This window comes from Plecotus auritus, assembly GCF_963455305.1.
Source record: "Plecotus auritus genome assembly, chromosome: 8".
In the NCBI taxonomy this organism is placed as follows: Eukaryota; Metazoa; Chordata; class Mammalia; order Chiroptera; family Vespertilionidae; genus Plecotus; species Plecotus auritus.
Window position 1 is genome coordinate 165,394,089 of NC_137782.1, and position 19,599 is coordinate 165,413,687.

General features: G+C 47.2%; 2 protein-coding genes and 1 long non-coding RNA gene across 4 annotated transcripts; 2 read left to right on the forward strand and 1 right to left on the reverse strand.

The window, feature by feature from the left end:
* Positions 1-4,131: 4,131 nt before the first annotated feature.
* On the reverse strand, positions 4,132-13,714 carry LOC308256878. Its single transcript, XR_013961485.1, has 4 exons — positions 13,675-13,714; positions 9,187-9,494; positions 8,729-8,985; positions 4,132-5,737 (listed from the first exon to the last, which is right to left on the reverse strand). It is a non-coding gene; the product is annotated as an uncharacterized lncRNA (long non-coding RNA).
* Positions 4,751-12,590, forward strand: TP53I3 (tumor protein p53 inducible protein 3). Of its 2 annotated transcripts, XM_080685351.1 has the most exons (6): positions 4,751-5,044; positions 6,835-6,977; positions 8,271-8,538; positions 10,205-10,417; positions 11,300-11,496; positions 12,218-12,590. In XM_080685351.1, exons 2-6 carry the CDS (start codon positions 6,840-6,842, stop codon positions 12,398-12,400), a joined length of 999 nt encoding a protein of 332 aa, XP_080541477.1. In that variant the 5' UTR covers positions 4,751-5,044; positions 6,835-6,839; the 3' UTR covers positions 12,401-12,590. The 2 variants fall into 2 exon arrangements, with proteins under 2 accessions (XP_080541477.1, XP_080541478.1); XM_080685352.1 differs by lacking the exon at positions 4,751-5,044 and having other exon boundaries at positions 6,719-6,977.
* A 130-nt stretch (positions 13,715-13,844) lies between the features above and the next one.
* On the forward strand, positions 13,845-19,521 carry SF3B6 (splicing factor 3b subunit 6). Its single transcript, XM_080685353.1, has 4 exons — positions 13,845-14,122; positions 17,149-17,267; positions 18,133-18,271; positions 18,440-19,521. Exons 1-4 carry the CDS (start codon positions 14,093-14,095, stop codon positions 18,527-18,529), a joined length of 378 nt encoding a protein of 125 aa, XP_080541479.1. The 5' UTR covers positions 13,845-14,092; the 3' UTR covers positions 18,530-19,521.
* The last annotated feature ends 78 nt before the right edge of the window (positions 19,522-19,599 follow it).

Below are 19,599 nucleotides of genomic sequence, written 5' to 3' on the forward strand. Positions count from 1 at the left end.
AAATAAAATTTTTTTTTAAAGTTTGGGAGTAAGATATTTTTTATTTAATCATTTATTTTTTATTTATTGAAGATAAATTTATTGAGCACTTGTCATGTTTCAGACGATTAAGTGCTCAAGACACAGAGACAAAGCCATTGTCCTTTCCCTGAAGCAGTTCAACATCATTCACAGTTTACCGCATGTGTTCAAATTCCCTCTTATGAACCAAACAGCGGAAGGCTCCCTTTTTTAGATGGTTCTTTTCTCTATTATTTAGAGAAGCCTCTGGCTTAAAACCTTGTCCCAGAAAGTCTGTGTGAGAAATTAAAGATTTATGGTAATAAGCCAATTTCAGGAGTGAAGTTCATCCGCTTTTATTTATTTTTTTTAAAATATATTTTATTGATTTTTATACAGAGAGGAAGGGAGAAAGATAGAGAGTTAGAAACATCGACGAGAGAGAAACATCGATCAGCTGCCTCCTGCACGCCCCCCACTGGGGATGTGCCCGCAACCAAGGCACATGCCCTTGACCGGAATCGAACCTGGGACCCTTGAGTCCGCAGGCCGACGCTCTATCCACTGAGCCAAACCGGTTTCGGCTCATCCGCTTTTAGGAATCCATGGCTTCTCCCACCTGGGAGGAAGAGATTTAAACAGACTTTGTCTGTAAAGAGCCACTGCAAACATTTTGGGTTTCCAGCCGTATGGTTTGTATGGTCAGGACTACACAAACACCCTGCAGCTGTAGTGGGACGCAGCCATAGACAATACTTGAAAGAACAGGTATGACTATCTTCCGATAAAACTGTTTCAATATGTTATTATTTATTTCAGAGAGGAAGGGGGAGGGAGAGAGAGAGAGGAACATCCATGAGAGGAACATCCATCAGCTGCCTCCTCCTACACACTGCCACTGGGGATCCCGTCAGCAACCTGGGCATGTGCCCTGACCGGGAATCCAACCTGCGACCTCCTGGAGCATGGGATGGTGCTCAATGACACTTTGTTTACGGGCACTGAACTTTTAATTTCATGTAAGTTTTACACACCACCAAATAGTATTCTTTTGCTTTCCCCCTACTACTTAAAAAAGTAAAAAACATTCTTAGCTTGCAGGCATACAAAAACAGGTAGTGGGCCACATGTGGCCAGACTGCCAGTCTGCTGACTCCCAGACTGTTTTTTGTTTGTTGTTGTTGTTGTTTGTTTGTTTTAAATATATTTTATTGATTTTTTACAGAGAGGAAGGGAGAGGGATAGAGAGTTAGAAACATGGATGAGAGAGAAACATCGACCAGCTGCCTCCTGCACACCTCCCACTGGGGATGTGCCCGCAACCAAGGTACATGCCCTTGACCGGAATCGAACCCGGGACCCCCCAGTCCACAGGCCGATGCGCTATCCACTGAGCCAAACCGGTTTTGGCGACTCCCAGACTGTTTAACCTCTGCAGGTGATGTCCCGTGACGTCCAAACACTTGTGAATGGACTCGCCAAGAACCCTTTGCAAGCCAGAAGAGAAGGTCTGTATCTCAGGGAAAAGGACTACAGTGTGTCCGGCAGATGACTGTTCTCCTCATGCTAAGTATTGAAGGTTTGCAGATCCTTAAGAAAAGAATTTGATTTCAGTTTTCTGTGTCTCTTCTGATCCTGACCATACAACAGACTTAGCCTGGTTTTGAGAAATGTTTGTTCCTGAGTCTATCAACTCAACCTTGCCTGAACTGTCTCTCTCCACTACAGTCCATCCTTCATATTCTACATCCTCCTTTACCAAAAAAGAAAAAAAAAAAAGTGTCCCAGCTGAGTGGCTCAGTTGGTTGGAGCATCGTTCCATACGCCAAAAAGGTTGTGGCTTCAATCCCTGGTCAGGGCAACTAATCAATGTTTCTCTCTCTCATTCTGTGAGTGTATGTGTGTCTTTCCCTGGCTCTCTCTCCCTTCCTCTCTGTCTAAAATAGGTAAAAACATATCCTCAGGTGAGGATAAAAAAAAAACATGATATCACCCTGTGCTCAAAACCTCTAGACTTTTTTTTTTAAATATATTTTACTGATATTTTACAGAGAGGAAGGGAGAGGGATAGAGAGCTAGAAACATCGATCAGCTGCCTTCTGCACACCTCCCACTGGGGATGTCCCCGCAACCAAGGTACATGCCCTTGACTGGAATCGAACCCGGGACCCTTGAGTCAGCAGGTTGATGCTCTATCCACTGAGCCAAACCGGTTTTGGCAAAAACCTCTAGACTTTCTGTTGCCTGTAAGGGTGTAAGGAGATGAAATCACATTTACTGGAAGCCCCCTATTATAATTCGGCACGCTTCCTCCACATTATAAACCAAGTAGCCTCATTGTACAGACTAGGAAACTGAGGCTAAGAGAGATCAGATAAGTCTTCCATAATCATGCAGCAGAAAACGGAGGTGCTGGGATTCAGGCCCGGAGCTGTCCAATTCCAAAATGTATTACCTTTCTCACTGGGATAGGGATATATTACCATCAACTGGGGGACTTTTTCAAAATACCCATGCTGTCATGACAACAGTCTGAAACTTTGTGAGTAAAGACACCTACATTAGTGGAACAAAGTCCAGAGTCCAAAAACAAATGTATGAATATATGGCAGTCAGGAAATGGTGAAAAGTAGGGCTGGAGCGTAACTGCTTGTCCTGTGATTAGAACCAAGAGAAGGACATTCAATTGTATTCTTATCCAGGAAAACACGGGTGGGTTGTTGTGAAGACCGAGCTGTATGTATCTTCTGGGGGCGACTTACTCCGAGGGCATGTATCCTAGGATCTGTGTGGAAGCCACAGAGAAGCTGCGTAAGTGTGTCTCCCAATGCTGGTCTTGGGAGTCGCGTCTTCTGACTGCAAGTGACAGAGACCAAGTCGGCTGGGACAGAGTCGGAATTGATCGGGAGGAGACTGGAGATACTCACAGAACCACTGGAAGGATGGGGTCCAGCGGAGCCCCAGGGAAGGCAGATTCCAGGGACAGAAACGCTGGTGGATCTTCTCTCTGGTCTCTCCTGAGAGGGTCAGCTTTGCTCTCTCCCATTGCAACTGCCTCCTTTCCTGGCTTGTATCATGGCCAAGCCTCACAGTCTACCTCTTGGTTTCTTTTAAGACCCTGATTTGACCCATCTTGGATGATATGGTTTAGCCTTATATCATTCAGCTAGGGGGCGGGGGAGAGGGAGGCCACAGGTTAAAGACGTAGCTGCCGGGGGCCACCCTATATAAAGAGACCTTTTACCGAAAAAGAAATTACTGTGAGCCAGGCAGGCAGCTCGTTGGTATCTGCTGCAGTCTCCTTCCGTGTCTACACATTTTTGAATAAAGATTTACTATAGAACTGGGAAATTATACCTATGAGAGTGGAGCTTAATAAATGGTGTAAATTGAGTTTGTGTTTAGGTTTTAATGTAAATTGAACTTTCTAAAAAATTTTGGAGTTGCATGAACACTCTTTTGAAATAGTAGAAGCCTCTACTTCTACTACGGTAGTAAGGAAAGCAGTAGTTCATTCATTCTTCCGACAAATACTCACTGGTCTACGGCGGCGTGTGAGGCACTGTTTTAATAAATCAGGAAAGGCACTGTTTTAATAAATCAGGAAAGGCACTATTTTAATAAATCAGGAAAGGCACTGTTTTAATAAATCAGGAAAGGCACTATTTTAATAAATCAGGAAAGCACAGCTGGTGGAGATAGAGTCTCTGCCTCCCGGGCCTCTGTGCATGCTGGCCCATCTTCCTGAAATGTCCTTCTTTTCTGTTCCTGCCTCTCCACATCCAGTTGGCAAATTCCTAAAAACCGTTGGAGACCCACGTGAGAGCCTAGGCATCCCTCCACTGTGCTGGGTATTTTAGGCAGACCCTTATTACCACTGCCATTACAGTTCTTTGTCTTCCTAGACTGTGAGCCCCTGGAAGGCAAGAATTGTGTGGTAATCATTCTCCTTTCTCTAGTACCTGAGATGGTGTCAGATGTGGAATAGGCGATGAATACGTTTGATGAACAAATAAATGAATGGCCCCTGCCTAACAGAACCAGGGAAGGCTCCGGAGAGCTGAATCTTAAAGGGTTAACTGAGAAATTAGGTGGCATCACAGAAACTATATATTCTTTTTTTTTTTTTTTAGAGTCTTACATTTTTAATACTCCCATTGTCCTATTGTGCGTACCCATCACACACAAAATGACCAGTGGTTCTTAACTAGCAGCAATTTTGCCACCCCCACTCCCACCACCACCCCCCACCCCCGCTCGGGGATATCAGGCAATGTTTGTAGGCTTTTCATGTTTCTTGACTGGGGGGTGGGGGGAGGGGCGGGAGGGATGGAGACCAAGGATGCTGCTAAACATCCCACAACACACAGGGCAGTCTTTCACAGCAAAGAATTATCTAGTCCAGACTGTCAATAATGTAGTCTATTTGCACAGCTTTTAACCAGCCCAAACCATCTCATCCAGCAGCATGGGGGGGGGGGGGACAGGGCACTTCCTGCTCCCCAGGAAAGAGGTGGGAGAGCTGGAGTGATCAGGACCCCAGGACTGCTTTTACCTTCCCTTTTCCCGATGATTCCTCTCTCAGCACCACACTGCTTACCCATCCTACTCGAGATGCCTGGCCACAGAAAGGGCAGGATGCCAGACCCACAGTGCAAATGGGCTAAAAGCCTGGCCTGACTGGGAGATGGACCCACGTGGGTCTAGTTCCCTAGAGAGCGTGAAGTTTTCTCTTCTTTCAGCGAGAGCTGGGAGCAACATTTCCTGCCAAACCCAGAGAAAGACTAGTTTCCAGAGATTCCAAGGGAAAGGAAATCCTATTTGTGGTCACCAGCTTTGCATTTTAAGGAGGGAAGGAGGAAACGGAAGACAGGGAGAGGGTTGGTCCTGGTCTGCCCCACCCCTTGCGCACTGCCCAGCTGCCCCGATTCCAGGTCCACAGCTCGCTGCCAAGCAGTCCCAGGGCTCCGGGTTCGGCTCTAAGGATCCACAGAGGTCACAGGACCACGCAGTGCTGTCTGGAGCCGCCGAGAGTTCTGAGCAGGTAACTCACACGGGCGCCAGGCCAGTGACCGGCCGGGCGGGATGGGGAGGGGGTGAGTTTGTCCAACTCCGAGGGAGTGGAATTTGCCTCGTGCTCTTCCGTGTTGTCCTGCTCTGCAACTTCCTCCGGGTAAGCCCATCCCTGGTTCATTCGCCCTGTCTCAGTCGGTGCCCTGTGTGTGGGGTCTGTCTGGATCAGCTGGGCCCTCAGAGGAAGGAGGGGAGGAGGGGAGGAGGGGAGGCGTGGCGGGCGGGCAGACCTCTCGGAGATGGACGAGGGGCCCTGCAGCTTGGCCGTGGGCGCTGCGCTCCTGTTATCGCACTGAAGGGGTCCGTTTGCCTGTGCGCATAAAGTCCAGGAAGACACAACAGGAGTTTGCAGCCCGGAAAGTAAGGATTCATTAAGGAGCTGGCACCATGCCCAGAGTCACAGGTAGTTCATGCTCAAACCTGGCTCTCTGATGGTTTCCAGGGGATGAACAGGAGAAAACCCATTAGTCATGGTGACCAATGGAGTTTGGGTCCTGGTCTCTGCTGATTGGTCAGTGCTAGGGGAATTGATCATTGCATCTGGTCCAGATGTCAGCCTTGGAGTTGCTCTGTCCGATTTCGCAAGGATTTGTTCTGCATGTGATCACTCCATCTGGTCCTGATGGGTGAGTCAGGCACTAGGTGAGACCAGTTTGAGTCAAAGCTAAAAATTAAAAAAATAAAAGGCCACATTAAAGAAAATAAGGTTTCTGGGCAGTTACACCAGAGACACGCTGGGTGGGGATTCCAACTCGCAGGACGTGGAATTTGCCTCGAGCTCCGCAGCATTCACCCCGTAAGGCCACGGCTGCTTCATCCACCCTGTCCCAGAGCGTGTCCTCTGTGTGGGATCTGCCTGGACTGGCAGGGACCTCAGAGGAAGGAGGGCCCGGGTGGGCATGGGGGGCAGACCTAGAGGAGGCCTGGCAAAGGAATGCCAGTGGCAGGGGCTGGCCCGCAGGGGCCCTGCATGGGCTTGGGCGCTGCATTCCTATTATCAGACTGAAGGGGTCCATTTGCCTACACACGTCAAAGCCCAATAAGACACAAACAGGAGTCTGCAGCCAAGAAAGTAAGGATTTATTAAGGAGACGGTGCCATTCACGGAGTCACGTAGCTCATGCTCAAAGACCTGACTCCCGTGACTTTCAGGGGGTGGATTATGCAGGTGGGGCAAAAGTAGGTGGTAAGTGAAACAGAGTTTGTTCTTGTGTCACTATCTAACTATTGCATTATTTTCCATATGAACTCTAATCCTCCCTTTGCCCCACCCAAAACCTACTTTTGCCCCACCCTGTACAGGACAAAAATCCTTAGTCATGGTGTCCAATGGAGTTCGGGTCCTGTCTCCACTGCTTGGTCAGTGCTAGGGTAGGGGTATTTATCATTGCGTCTGGGCCTGCTATCAGCCTTGGAGTCGCTCTGTCCATTATCGAAAGTGTTTGTCCTGTGGGATTGGCCCACTTTCCTGTGTCCAAAGCTAAAACACAGCTGAGGCCAAGATGTTATGTTTCCCTCTGTCTCAGGAGTCATAGACCCAGGACCTTGCTCCTAAGACTCCTAGTTGTTAAGTCATTGTCCTGGTGGCTTAAAGATTCAGCAGAGGAAAGGTTGGTGGGTGAGTCAGGGCACTAGGTGAGGCCAGTTTGAGTCAAAGCTAAAAAATAAAACTAAAAGGCCAGGTTAAAGCAAATAAGGTGTCTACCCTAACTCCTGGACGGCCCTCTGGAGGCTCCCTGCCTCGCTGTGCTCTGTCCTCAGGAAACATGTTAGCCGTGCACTTTGACCAGCCGGGAGGACCAGAAAACCTCTGCGTGAAGGAGGTGGCCAAGCCAAGCCCAGGAGAGGGAGAAGTCCTCCTGAAGGTGGCAGCCAGTGCCCTGAACCGGGCCGACATTCTCCAGGTACTCAGGGGCCAGGGCAGGACTCCAGATCCTTCAATAAACATTCAGACCGATAAGGAGTAACCTAGGGCACTGCCAATAACACTCACGGTGAGGTTATGCTGGGGGTGCCGAGTCCTAGAACCATATAATCTCCTTTGTTTACACAAAATGCAGGGATACAGTATTAGCAAAGCAGAATTCACCCGAGTTAATCCGTAATCTACTCGGCTTCCAGAGAAGGAGAAGGGGTTTACAGTTTGTTGAGCAGGGGTGTATGGTAGGCCATGCTCTATTCATTTACTCCACAGGCAACCCGGTTTACCATTTGTATTCTACAGGTAAAGAAGCTGAGGGTCAGAGAGGTTATCCAAGACCACAACACTAACAATCCCGGGGGCTGTGATTAAAATTGAGGTCCTTGTGGCTCCAAAGTCTGCTCTCTTCCCATTTTGAGGGTCCCAGAGTGGGCAGGGAGCAGCACTCGGAATTTCTGTCTGTCTGCTATCTGAGAGCTAAACTGGACCAGCTGGATGGACGGTAGGGGTATTTGAGAAATGTACACCAAAATCACCGGGGCATTTTTCCAAAATAAACGTGACTGGGACCCAGGCATGTGTACTTTGAAAAAGCTCCTTGGATGGTTCTGATGCACACTCCTTGTTCAGTCCCTCTGGTCCGTAGCCCTGGTCAGAGCCTTTTGAGGATCCCAGTAAGTCCTGGCACTTGATATACGAGAACTGTCACTTAGGTGTCATGGTTTTGCTCCTGGTCCTGCTACTAAATTTACTTTGCAAACTTAGACAAGGCATTTCCCTGCCTAGGCCTCAGTTTCTCCATTTGTGAAACAGGGTTTAGATGAGAGAAAAAGCTAAGGATCTTACTAATGTGACATCCACTGATTATGTGACCTACCATCTCTTATTTGTATGAAACAAATGATCTCTCTTTTTTCCTACATTAAAAAAAAACCCTGACTTTATCCTGAATTTTCTATCGGATAAAAAGGGGGATGGCTGCCGAAACCGGTTTGGCTCAATGGATAGAGCGTCAGCCTGCAGACTGAAGGGTCCCAGGTTCGATTCCGGTCAAGGGCATGTACCTTGGTTGCGGGCACATACCCGGTGGGGAGTGTGCAGGAGGCAGCTGATCGATGTTTCTAACTCTCTATCCCTCTCTCTTCCTCTCTGTAAAGAAATCAATAAAATATATTTAAAAAAAAAAAAAAAAGGGGGATGGCTATTGGAAGAGGGCAAGGATGGTGACACAGATTTCTGATCATGCTTACCACTTAGTGTAATTTACTCTCTGCAGAGACAAGGACAATATGCACCACCCCCAGGAGCCAGCAGCATTTTGGGAATTGAGGCATCTGGACACGTGGCAGAGCTGGGGCCTGGCTGCCAGGGGCACTGGAAGATCGGGAACCCAGCCATGGCTCTGCTGTCTGGTGGGGGTCAGGCTCAATATGTCACTGTCCCTGAAGGGTTCCTCATGCCCATCCCAGCAGGACTGACTCTGCCACAGGCTGCAGCCATCCCAGAGGCCTGGCTCACCGCCTTCCAGCTGTTGCATCTCGTGGGTGAGGAGCTTCCACACCCCACCCCCTGCTCCATGCTTACTCCATACAAATGTGTTCAATTCCTTCCTGACTTGGCCACCTCAAAACCCAGTAGTCCTCCAGGGCAGCTTTGTCCTGTCCTGGCCGCTGAGCCACACCCAAACCCAGCATCTCACCCCACTGTATCACCTGTAGGGTCAGGTCCTCATACCATGTTAGCAATGGCTTGATGGTTGAGGCTGAAAATCACGGTTATCAGATAGAAGGCCTGAATAGCACTGGATGTGCGCATCTTCACACTGTTGGCCACCAGTCACCCCAGCTTCTCAAAGTCATGCTGAGCGTCTCTCTGGGAGCCCTAGTGCAGCAGCAGGAGCCATTCAGTCGACTCTTATTCCTCCCCGGTCCCACTGAGGCCAGCCAAAGGTCATGTGAGGGAGCCTGAGACCTTTAGGGCGCTCAGTGTACCTAGGAAGACAGAATGTGCACAAGAATTAGACAACCATAGAGTTCAGAAGGGTGGCTCTGTCTCTAACTGTAGACAGCGCCTGGGAAGGCACATGGGCATTTCTTTCATTATTGTCAGCTGAACCCAAGGCGACAGGCAAAGCCGAGTCTTGGATACACATTTACCAAAAAGGCAGATGTGTTATCAGCACTGACTCTTACCTTTGCCCAGGTGTCGGGTAGTGGGTTTTTGATGTGTAAATCCAGTCAAGCACCAGGAATGCTCGGGCCTACTCAAGAATGCAAATAATCTCCTTTTGTCTTGACCTTTTGGTGAAACTTCCTGGTATGTGGAGATATAAAATAAACTCGCTGGATTGGCTCTGGGTCCCTGTCCCTCCATCAGAAGAGGACGGTGGTCCCACCCGGTCCCAGCTTTTTCCTTCCAGTTTGTGTCTTGTCTCTTTCTTTCTTTTATTTCTCAATCCCCAGCTCCTCTACTCGGGAACTGGACCCGCTCTCTAGCCGCGCTGGACGTGGAAAAGAGAGAAAATAGTTACACTAATGACAAAGCTTGAAATGGGAAAAGTTGGTGTGGGCAAAGGTGGTCAGGGAGGGCTTTCTGGAAGAGAAGGGTGGCTAGAGTTGTGATGGTCACAACCACAGTGACCTAAGACAGAGTATCTTTTATTTTCTTAGAAAGAAAAGTGAGATTGGCTGCTCAGACGCGAAGGATGACAATTACCACTTGTGAAAAACTGGGACTAAATTGTGGCGGCTTTGAATTGCAGGCTGTATGGACTTGATACAAAAGTCAATTGAGAGCCACATTACAGTCTGGGGACAAAGCGACAATGAGAACTCCATTTTAGGAGGAGCCTGGTGGCTGGTGTGCAGTGCCTAGATTAGTGAGATCAGCTGGAGGCCAGTTTCAGCTTCTGGAGGTGACAGTGGGAATGGTGGTTATTCTTACTCATTCAGGGATAGGTCAGAGATGTGTGTTTTGATGTTATTTCAGGTAAAACAAATTACAGATGGGGCTGCTAATAACTTGCAAAAAGGTGTTTTCCACGTTGACCAGAGGCAATAAGAAAAAAGAACTATCAATGTTCTCTAAAGAAAGCAAGCCATTTGGCATTTAGTTGTCTCTGGGCCAGGTGATCATGGTAGAAGATGCCTGTGTGGACAATGTGTAGCAGTTGCAAAGTAACGAGAATGGTTTCTGTACTTTCTGTCACAGGAAAAGTTCAGGCTGGAGACTCTGTGCTAATCCATGCAGGAGCCAGTGGGGTGGGCACAGCTGCCATCCAACTCGCCCGGATAGCTGGAGCTATTCCTCTGGTCACAGTTGGCTCCCAGGACAAGCTACAAATGGCAGAAAAACTTGGAGCAGCTGCTGGATTCAATTACAAAGAAGAGGATTTTTCTGAAGCAACAATGAAATTCACCAAAGGTAAACAACAGCTTCTGCAGCTCAGCAGGAATATCAGAAGTGATTAAATAAAATCCTGGCCAGCCTCAAGGCCAGTGCTCTAGATCTGTCTTGCCTCTGCTAAATGCACAACAGCTGCCCTGGCCAAGTTCTGGTACTCTAGTGTTGGGCCTTAGAAGACAGGCAGGCAATATTTAGGATGAAGACAGTTTCCATGTGTATTCTTGTGATCCGATTCATACACATTTTAGAAACTGGATAATCACGCAGAGTTGGCCCAGAATGTCCCAGGACCTCTTATTCCCAACCAGCCAGTACACAGTGAGTTGAGAGGAGACATGGGCCAGAGATCAGTTGGGAGGTGGTCATAGTAGGTAGTGTTTTGAAGGTAGTTTCCTAAATGGATGAACCTCTGTGTTCCAAAGCCAAATCTGAATATTTTTGGCACTTCCCTTTCCTTATGAGTCAAAAAGGAGAGATGACACCAAAGCTACAATTCAAACAACCCAGTACAGAGGCTTCTTACTCAGGTGTGAACTACCAGCCTGCCCTATAGGCTGGAATGGACCTCTCCGGTTCTGTTCTCACTCATGCCCAGGTGCCAGTGGGTTTTCTACTTATGTGGGGGTTGGGGGAGATACCAGAGCATGGGGTTGCCCCATTTCCCTCTTGCTGTGGCTAGAGATCATAGAGATGAACTATTTCAAGCCTGGATGGCAGAGTTCAGTTACCTAAACTCCTTTTACAATGTTTCTGTAAGCAGTGTTTCTAGTTCCAATGTATAGACTTACCACTTGTGCCTGTATTTATTTATAGCCACACATCCACAAATATACTCTGGGAATATTACTTTGCATCAAGCTTTCTGTGTCTGACTAGCATAAATTGTGTTTCCTGTGGAAGGTGCTGGCGTCAACCTTATTCTAGACTGCATAGGAGGATCCTACTGGGAAAAAAATGTCAACTGCTTGGCTCTTGATGGCCGCTGGGTTCTCTATGGTCTGATGGGGGGAGCTGACGTCAGTGGGCCTCTGTTTTCAAAACTACTTTTTAAACGAGGAAGTCTGGTCGCCAGTCTGCTGAGATCTAGGGACAAAAAGGTGAGTGATGAATGAAAACTGTTACCCAGAACAATGTGATTCATTTTCATAACCCCAGAGAAGGGAAGATTTGGCACATCTTAAGTTAGGGAGCCTGTGGAGAAACCTGCCCCTCAGTGGATAAACAGTTAACCCAATTTCACAGAACTAGTTAAAATTGGTCAATAGAAGCCTCAGCATCTTAGAAAGAGGGTAGAAAACACTTCATATATGAGACCTGGGGAGTCTCTCTAACAAAGCACTGACCATATTTGGAAATACTTTCAATAGTTCCAAGACTGTTTTGCAAGGCAGAACTGTTCTCAGTATGCTAAGAAAGCCTCTTAGGTAAGGAACCCTCTACCTCAGCCTGAAATCTCTACGTGCCAGCTTTGGGAATGTTTCCCAGCATAAGGTTTCACATAACGGGCAGAGCAGAGCTGAAACATCCCCTTTGAGCTGAGTCTATGTAAGACCCGTCTGTGGCTGCCTCCTACTTGAAATCTTTATTTTAAAAGTTCTTAGGCTGTCAGTGACACATATTTTACTCCAGGCTGCAGCCCTTACCTGGTTACACGTTTGGGGGCATGCACATACATGCTGGTAATGGAGGGGTTAGGTATCCCTGTGTGCTTTTGCAAATGGGTACACTTTTCAGAGAGACCACAAAGGCTAAGCAGGATGGGGGGTAGCAAGGTCAGGCTCTGTCCAGGCTATGGTCTCTTTTCCGTATCTTACTTAGTACAAGCAAATGATGGTGAAGGCTTTTACGGAGCAAATTGTACCCCACTTCTCCATGGAGGGCCCCCAACGTCTACAGCCGGTTCTGGACAGAATCTACCCTGTGGCTGAAATCCAAGAGGCCCACAAGTACATGGAGAGTAATAAGCACATGGGCAAAATCGTCCTGGAGCTGCCCCAGTGAAGGAGGAAGGGGCACTGGAGGAACAGGGTACCTCAGACCTTCCCAGAGCAAATCGGGTGAAAATTCTCTGAACGCAGGCAAGAGACCGGCTGCTACTCCACGCCCACCTGTAACCCACTGGGTCTTCCCCGGCCTCGTCAATGATCTGTGTAAAGCTGGTCTAAGGAAATAAAGAGTAAAGGGAAGCCGGCGCACTGTGCTTGGCGTGCGCGCGGACGGAGGTCCACAGGGCAGGCACGAGGTGGGAGAAGGGATGGGCGGGGCGGGGACGAGGTGGAAGAGATGGGATGGGCGGGGCGGGGACGAGGTGGAAGAGATGGGATGGGCGGGGCGGGGACGAGGTGGAAGAGGTGAGATGGGCGGGGCGGGGAGGAGGTGGAAGAGATGGGATGGGCGGGGCGGGGACGAGGTGGGAGAAGGGATGGGTGGGGCGGAGACGAGGTGGAAGAGGTGAGATGGGCGGGGCGGGGACCAGGTGGGAGATGAGATGGACGGGGCGGGGAGGAGGTGGAAGAGATGGGATGGGCGGGGCGGGGAGGAGGTGGAAGAGATGGGATGGGCGGGGCGGGGACCAGGTGGGAGGAGGGGCGGGACGGGGCGAGATGGGCGGGGCGGGGCGGGGACCAGATGGGAGGTGAGATGGGCGGGGCGGGGACCAGGTGGGAGGAGGGGCGGGACGGGGCGAGATGGGCGGGGCGGGGCGGGGACCAGATGGGTGGTGAGATGGGCGGGGCGGGGACGAGGTGGGAGAAGGGATGGGCGGGACGGGGCGGAGGTGGAAGAGATGGGATGGGCGGGGCGGGGACGAGGTGGAAGAGATGGGATGGGCCGGGCGGGGACCAGGTGGGAGATGAGATGGGTGGGGCGGAGACGAGGTGGAAGAGGTGAGATGGGCGGGGCGGGGACGAGGTGGGAGAAGGGATGGGCGGGGCGGGGAGGAGGTGGAAGAGATGGGATGGGCGGGGCGGGGAGGAGGTGGAAGAGATGAGATGGGCGGGGCGGGGAGGAGGTGGGAGATGAGATGGGCGGGGCGGGGACGATGTGAGAGGAGATGGGCGGGCGGGGACGAGGTGGGAGACAGGGCAAACGTCGCGGCGGGGATTAGAGGAGAGTTCAGCAGACGCCCAACCTCCAGGGGCTGCGCCAGGGTTCCAAAAGCGGAGGCAGAACCCTGTAGCACTGTCAGGGGCCCGGGACCCCGCACACAACCCCCGAACCGCCGCGCGCCCAGCAGCCGGGTCATTCAGCCAGGCCCGCCCCCTTCCAGAACGCACCTGCGAACAGCCCCAGCTCCAGTCACTCTCCTCAGGTCCCGCCCCCTCCGGCAACTTCCTCCGCTCAGGGCCACCCTGACGGGAACACCGCCCCTGACGGGAACACCGCCCCTTCCGAAGCCCAGGCCCCGCCCCTTTCAGTCCGGTGCCCGGAAGCGCCTCGGGCCCTCGCCTTTCAACCTTCCGGCCTCCTTGCTGACTCCGGCTCGTTTTGCCCCAGAGTCTTTTCGAAAGGGGATACTGCGTCAGCACGTCTGCACGTGAGACGCGGCGTTCCTGCGCGTTATAACAGCTTCCGGCGGAGCCTGAGTGTTGATGTCCCGCGTCTGAGGCCGTGTTGAGCTGAAAGCTGAGCGAGCTCAGGAGGAATAAGGGGGAATTCTAGTATTTGCCGCGGTAACTTCATCAGCCCGCCAAGATGGCGATGCAAGCGGCCAAGAGAGCGAACGTAAGTAACGGGGATGTCTGCCGAGGAGGGGAAGGACTTCGTTGTGGACTCGCGGCGGCGTGGGTCAGGGCATTCTTGGCCCTTCTCCGTTCCCAGGCCGGGGAAGCCCAGAAGTTACCGTGCTGTCGGAGGGAACTTCAGCCTGGCCTGGTCCTGGAGCCACATCTCCGCCTCCACCCCTTTTCAGTTTTCCTTCCGTCTCTTATCCTAGTGTCAGCGATAGTGTTAGCCCCACAGCCTTTGTGGCTTCACCCTCAGCCTGGCGTCTGCAGCTTCTCGGCTTAAAGGTCAATAGCACAGATAAGTCTTCAATAAATAATGGTCAACAGGCAACGAGAGCCTGAGAGTCTTCTCATCACGGAGCTTTTTGGATCCTTCATGGGTTTTTAAATTTAATTTTTTATTTGTTTCATGGATTTTTTTAGAGGGGAGGGGTGGGGGAGAGAAAGAAACATCGATTTGTTGTCTTATTTATGCTGTCATTGTATGTGCCCTGACCGGAGATGGAAGCCACAGTCTTACCTTGGTGTATTGGGGTGACGCTGTAACCAACTAAGCTACCCGCCTGGGGCAGATCCTTCATGTTTTGATTCAACAACATTTTTAAGCATCTACGATGTACCAGACTTGCGAGATAGGGAACAATTCATCAGTTATATTAATTGAAAAACTGCCAGGTGCAAGACACTAGTCTAGGTGTTGGAGATGCAGCAGTGAATAAAACAAAAAGCCCAGCTGCTTACATCCTTACGTTAGAGAGGGGGGCGTTATGGAACCCTATAAAAAAGAAAAGTCAAAAAAGTGTTCACCTCTAAGGTGCTGAAAGGTATGGTAAGATGAGGACAGATAATTGGACATGGTGATATGGAGACTTTTGGTGACTTGGATGATTTTCATTGCAGTGATGAAAACAGTAGCGGTGGGATGAAGTGGAGGATGGAAGTTTAAGAACGTGGAGACAGTTCTCTCCACAAGTTCTCATGCAGACCGGGAGAAGATAAATTAGGTGATAGCTGACTTGTCCTTTTTAAGAAGTGTGGTATAAGGTGTATTTGTATGCCAGTGGGAATGATGTCCTAGTAAGTGGGAGAAACTGATGGTGTAAGGGAAAGATGGGTTAAGTTCAGGAGTGGTTTGGAGTAGATGAGGGGTTGGCATAGTACTGAGAGGGAAAGTGGGTACATATGGATGAATGCAGATTGGCAGGTTTGGTAACGTGAATATAACGTATTTACCATTTGGTCGTATCTGTTTTTTCCAGTAAGCAAGAGCCAAGGTCATCTCTCAGTATGGGCAGGGAAGAGCATACACAGCCCAGCTCAGATATTAGAGGGGGTGGTGGTGGTAAGGTGTGAGGAGAGAAGAGGAAGTGTGATTTAGTGTCTTGCAGTTTGAGAAAGCAGATTTACTAGGGAAGTATATGTGATTGACAAGTGTTGATCATCTGTTTGAACTTACCCTTGAATCTTAAAATCTAAACTTTATTGTACGTACTTGTTTACCATTTGTCACCACTACTAGTTTGAGGGCAGGGAATAGGTATATTATTCTTGGATTTATACAACACAGCTTAGTGCCTGACATAGTTGCCAATTTAATAAGTAGTGAGCAAATTAATGACTATTATGTAATGTTCATAAGGAGCACAGAATGTGGATATGGAGATATATATATATATATATATATTTGAGAGTCATCAACTCAATGTGGAAATCATGTGTGGTAAAGAGACTGTGTAGAGTTTGGGGGATACATGAAGGATCAAGACAAGAAGTCTAAAGATAAAACTCATTGGAAGAGCATATTTTATATGGCAACAAAAGACTGAGGAGAACTAACTAGCCGGAGAGTTAGGAGAAAGCCAAGGAAATAGTGCCAGAGGCTCAGAGAAGTTATGTGTGATGCGAATTGGACGCTGCAAGTAAAAAGTGTGAGTAAAAGCACTCTCATCAGAGTTTTGGATTGGAAGCTACATTGTGGTAGATTGGTGAGTGTCAGTGAAGTAAAGAGTACGAGGCAGTAACTATAGACTTCCTCTTTCCAGATGCTTGACTGAAGAAGAAAAAGAGAGCAAGATAGAATAATAGAGAGTAATAAGTTTGGGGAATGCAGAAACGTTGTCTTTTTTCCTTCACTGTGTAATCCTAATACTACTAACCGGGTGTATATGTAAAGAAGATGCTCAGTGGGTAGAGTGTTGGCCTGTGGCCTGAAGGATCCTGGGTTGGATTCCGGTCATGGGCACATGCCTGGGTTGCAGGCTGGGTCTCAGTGGGGGCCATGCGGGAGGCAGCCAATCAGTGATTCTCTCTCATCTTTGCTATTTCTATCTCTCTCTCCCTCTACCTTCCTTTCTGAAATCAATAAAAAAAATTTTTTTTTTAAAAAGGTGCTCAGTAAATATTTTTGAATGAATGAAAAGGGAGCCAAATAAGTATCTTGTTTTCTGTCATGATAGCAGTACATAAGCAAACTGCTCACCCGAGGAATGAAACAAACCAGTCGTATTGGCAATCAAATATAAATAAATGATAAATGTATTGACTGAAAGCCTGGGTTTTGTAGTAGCCCCTTATTCCTACTCATAGTCTTCCCTATAATCAGTGCCCAGTTGCTTTTCCAAAGAGCATGCCATTTTCAGTATAGCAGATTATAATTTTTAGTCTTGGCTTTTTTTGTTTACTATTTTTTATTTTCTGGTTCATTATGAGAATTTTTTTAAACAGTAACATTCTTGCCAAAACCGGTTTGGCTCTGTGGATAGAGCGTCAGCCTGCGGACCGAAGGGTCCCAGGTTCGATTCCGGTCAAGGGCATGTAACTTGGTTGCGGGCACATCCCCAGTAGGAGGTGTGCAGGAGGCAGCTGATCGATGTTTCTCTCTCATCGATGTTTCTAACTCTCTATCCCTCTCCCTTCCTCTCTGTAAAAAATCAATAAAATATATTAAAAAAAAAATACTTAAAAAAAAAAATAAACAGTAACATTCTTTCTCCTAATTATGACAATACATATTTCTCATTTTAGATTCGACTTCCACCTGAAGTAAATCGGATTTTGTATATAAGAAATTTGCCTTACAAAATCACAGCTGAAGAAATGTATGATATATTTGGGAAATACGGACCTATTCGTCAAATCAGAGTGTGAGTTTACTAAAACTGTTGAAATGTCATTTAAATAAAATGATTGCATAATTTATAACCTTGGAATTATAGCTGACAAGGGGGCCTAGAGCCTCCAAGGTTAATTCAAGTCAGGGAAATGAGATTCTTTTCCTTTTTTGTTTTTGTTTGTTTGTTTGCAAAGGGGAACTACCTACTGAGGCCCTTATGATCCAGCTCAATGAGAGCCAACTAATTGTGAAGTTACTGAGAGCATGAATAGTTTGAAGGTTCTGGAAGGGAAGGAAGGAACTAACATTCATTGCACACCTACTATTTGTAAAGTCAAAAACTATGCTGCTATTATATGCATTAACTCTAATTTTTTCAACAATCTTCACTGTCTCTTTTACCGACTGCAGAATTTCTGAATAAACTGAGCAAATGGATATAAAAGTAACTGAGAAAATGATTTTTTTTTCAACTACAGCGTTCTGTGGAAGATTTAAAAGTATAGGGAACCCTTTCCCTGATCTGCTCTTTAAATTAAAATAAATATTTTTTTAAAGAAAAACTCCATTCAGACATTGCTGACTAATAGGAGCCATCACTCCTCAATGCTGTACTTTCCAGTGTAAGACTGAAAATTGATTCTTAGTATGAGAAGTAGGAAAGACTAGAACATGAATATTATGACAAAGTTTCAAACTAGTTTTTTGCTAGTTTAGCAGCTATATTAGTATTCTTGACATAACAGTAAGTTTAACCTATAGCTATTTCACTTAAAAACAAATATTACCTAATTCAAGAAATTACAGGATTATCCAGCATACCCTTCCATAGGTTTATTTCCTCTAATGGTTTTCAGGTAAATATTTGTTTAATTAAGTCTGATTCAACTCCGCAGGGGGAACACACCTGAAACCAGAGGAACAGCTTATGTGGTCTATGAGGACATCTTTGATGCCAAGAACGCGTGTGATCACCTGTCCGGATTCAATGTTTGTAACAGATACCTCGTGGTTTTGTACTATAATGCCAACAGGGTAAGTATAGCACAGTTCTCGTCCTGGGGGGGCCCATATAGGAGTTCCTGCAGAACTGCACCATTAGGGGAGATGGGTACTCGGAGCTCCTTTCTGGCTGGTGCTATTAGTGGAATTCATTGGACCATAGATTGGTAACTGTTAACTTTGGCACTTCCACACTTTCAGGCATTTCAGAAGATGGACACAAAGAAGAAGGAAGAACAGTTGAAGCTTCTCAAGGAGAAATATGGCATCAATACAGATCCACCAAAGTAAACCTTTTCTGCATTTTTATTTTGGACTGAAAACACATGAATCACCACTCTACCCTTTTTCAATTTTTAATTAATACTGAGTATTGCAGTTTCTTGAGGTTAAGAATGATGTGCTTGAAACTTTGATACATGTTAGAATATATTGTTAGTAAACGTGGAGCTTTTTGTAAAACATGTCAGTGTTTTCTCTTGAATTTTCCCCTCCTGTTTGATAGTGGGGGTGGGGGTTAGGAGGAATAGCAGTTGAACCATCTCAAGAATGCTGTGGTGGTAGGTGGTCCTAGGGACTGAGTTTCTTGAGCAGAGAGCTTTTTGTATTCTTAATGCCTCCAGTGTGCAATCCAGAGCTTAGCCATCAGGGAGCTTGTGAGAGGGTCATCATTTATTGAATGGCTGTTAATAATGAAATGTTCATAATAATGCAGTGTAGGTAGTATCTCCATTTTGCAGATAAGGAAATCAAAGCTCATCATGTTGGTTGAATGAATAAAATGCTTACATTAAGAAGTTGCTGTACCCCCATCAACCAGTTATTAACCATGCCAATACATTTGAATAATACTTTATAGTTAACCAAAAGACCTTTGTTGATATGGGTACCCTTGTGTTTAGAACAGAGGTCTACTCTAGAAATGGCCAAACAACAGCACATTGTTAGAAATTTGAGAGCAAGCAGCTTGGGTAGTGTTGGTTGTTTCCTGTGTGAGATTGTATTAATGTAGTCTTTCTGTTTAGTTAATAAGTGTCTGTGTATATTTTGGACTTTAGTTTATAGCATATCTTTGCTATATAAAAATATGTGATGCTTATTTTTATAATCATGAGTTCTCATGGCATGGAAATAGTATGGTTATCGCCACATTCATCATAGTCTGGCAGCCTGGAGGAGATAGGTATAATTTTCTTTTTATAGTTTAGGCATAAACCAAATGGAAAAACATGGGCTAATTGTATATATATAAATATATAAGTATATAAATATAAAACTATAACCCAAAACCAACTTGAAGGGTACAAGGACTAAATCATTTAACTGAACAAGCAGCATCTATTCTACTTTTAAATGCACTT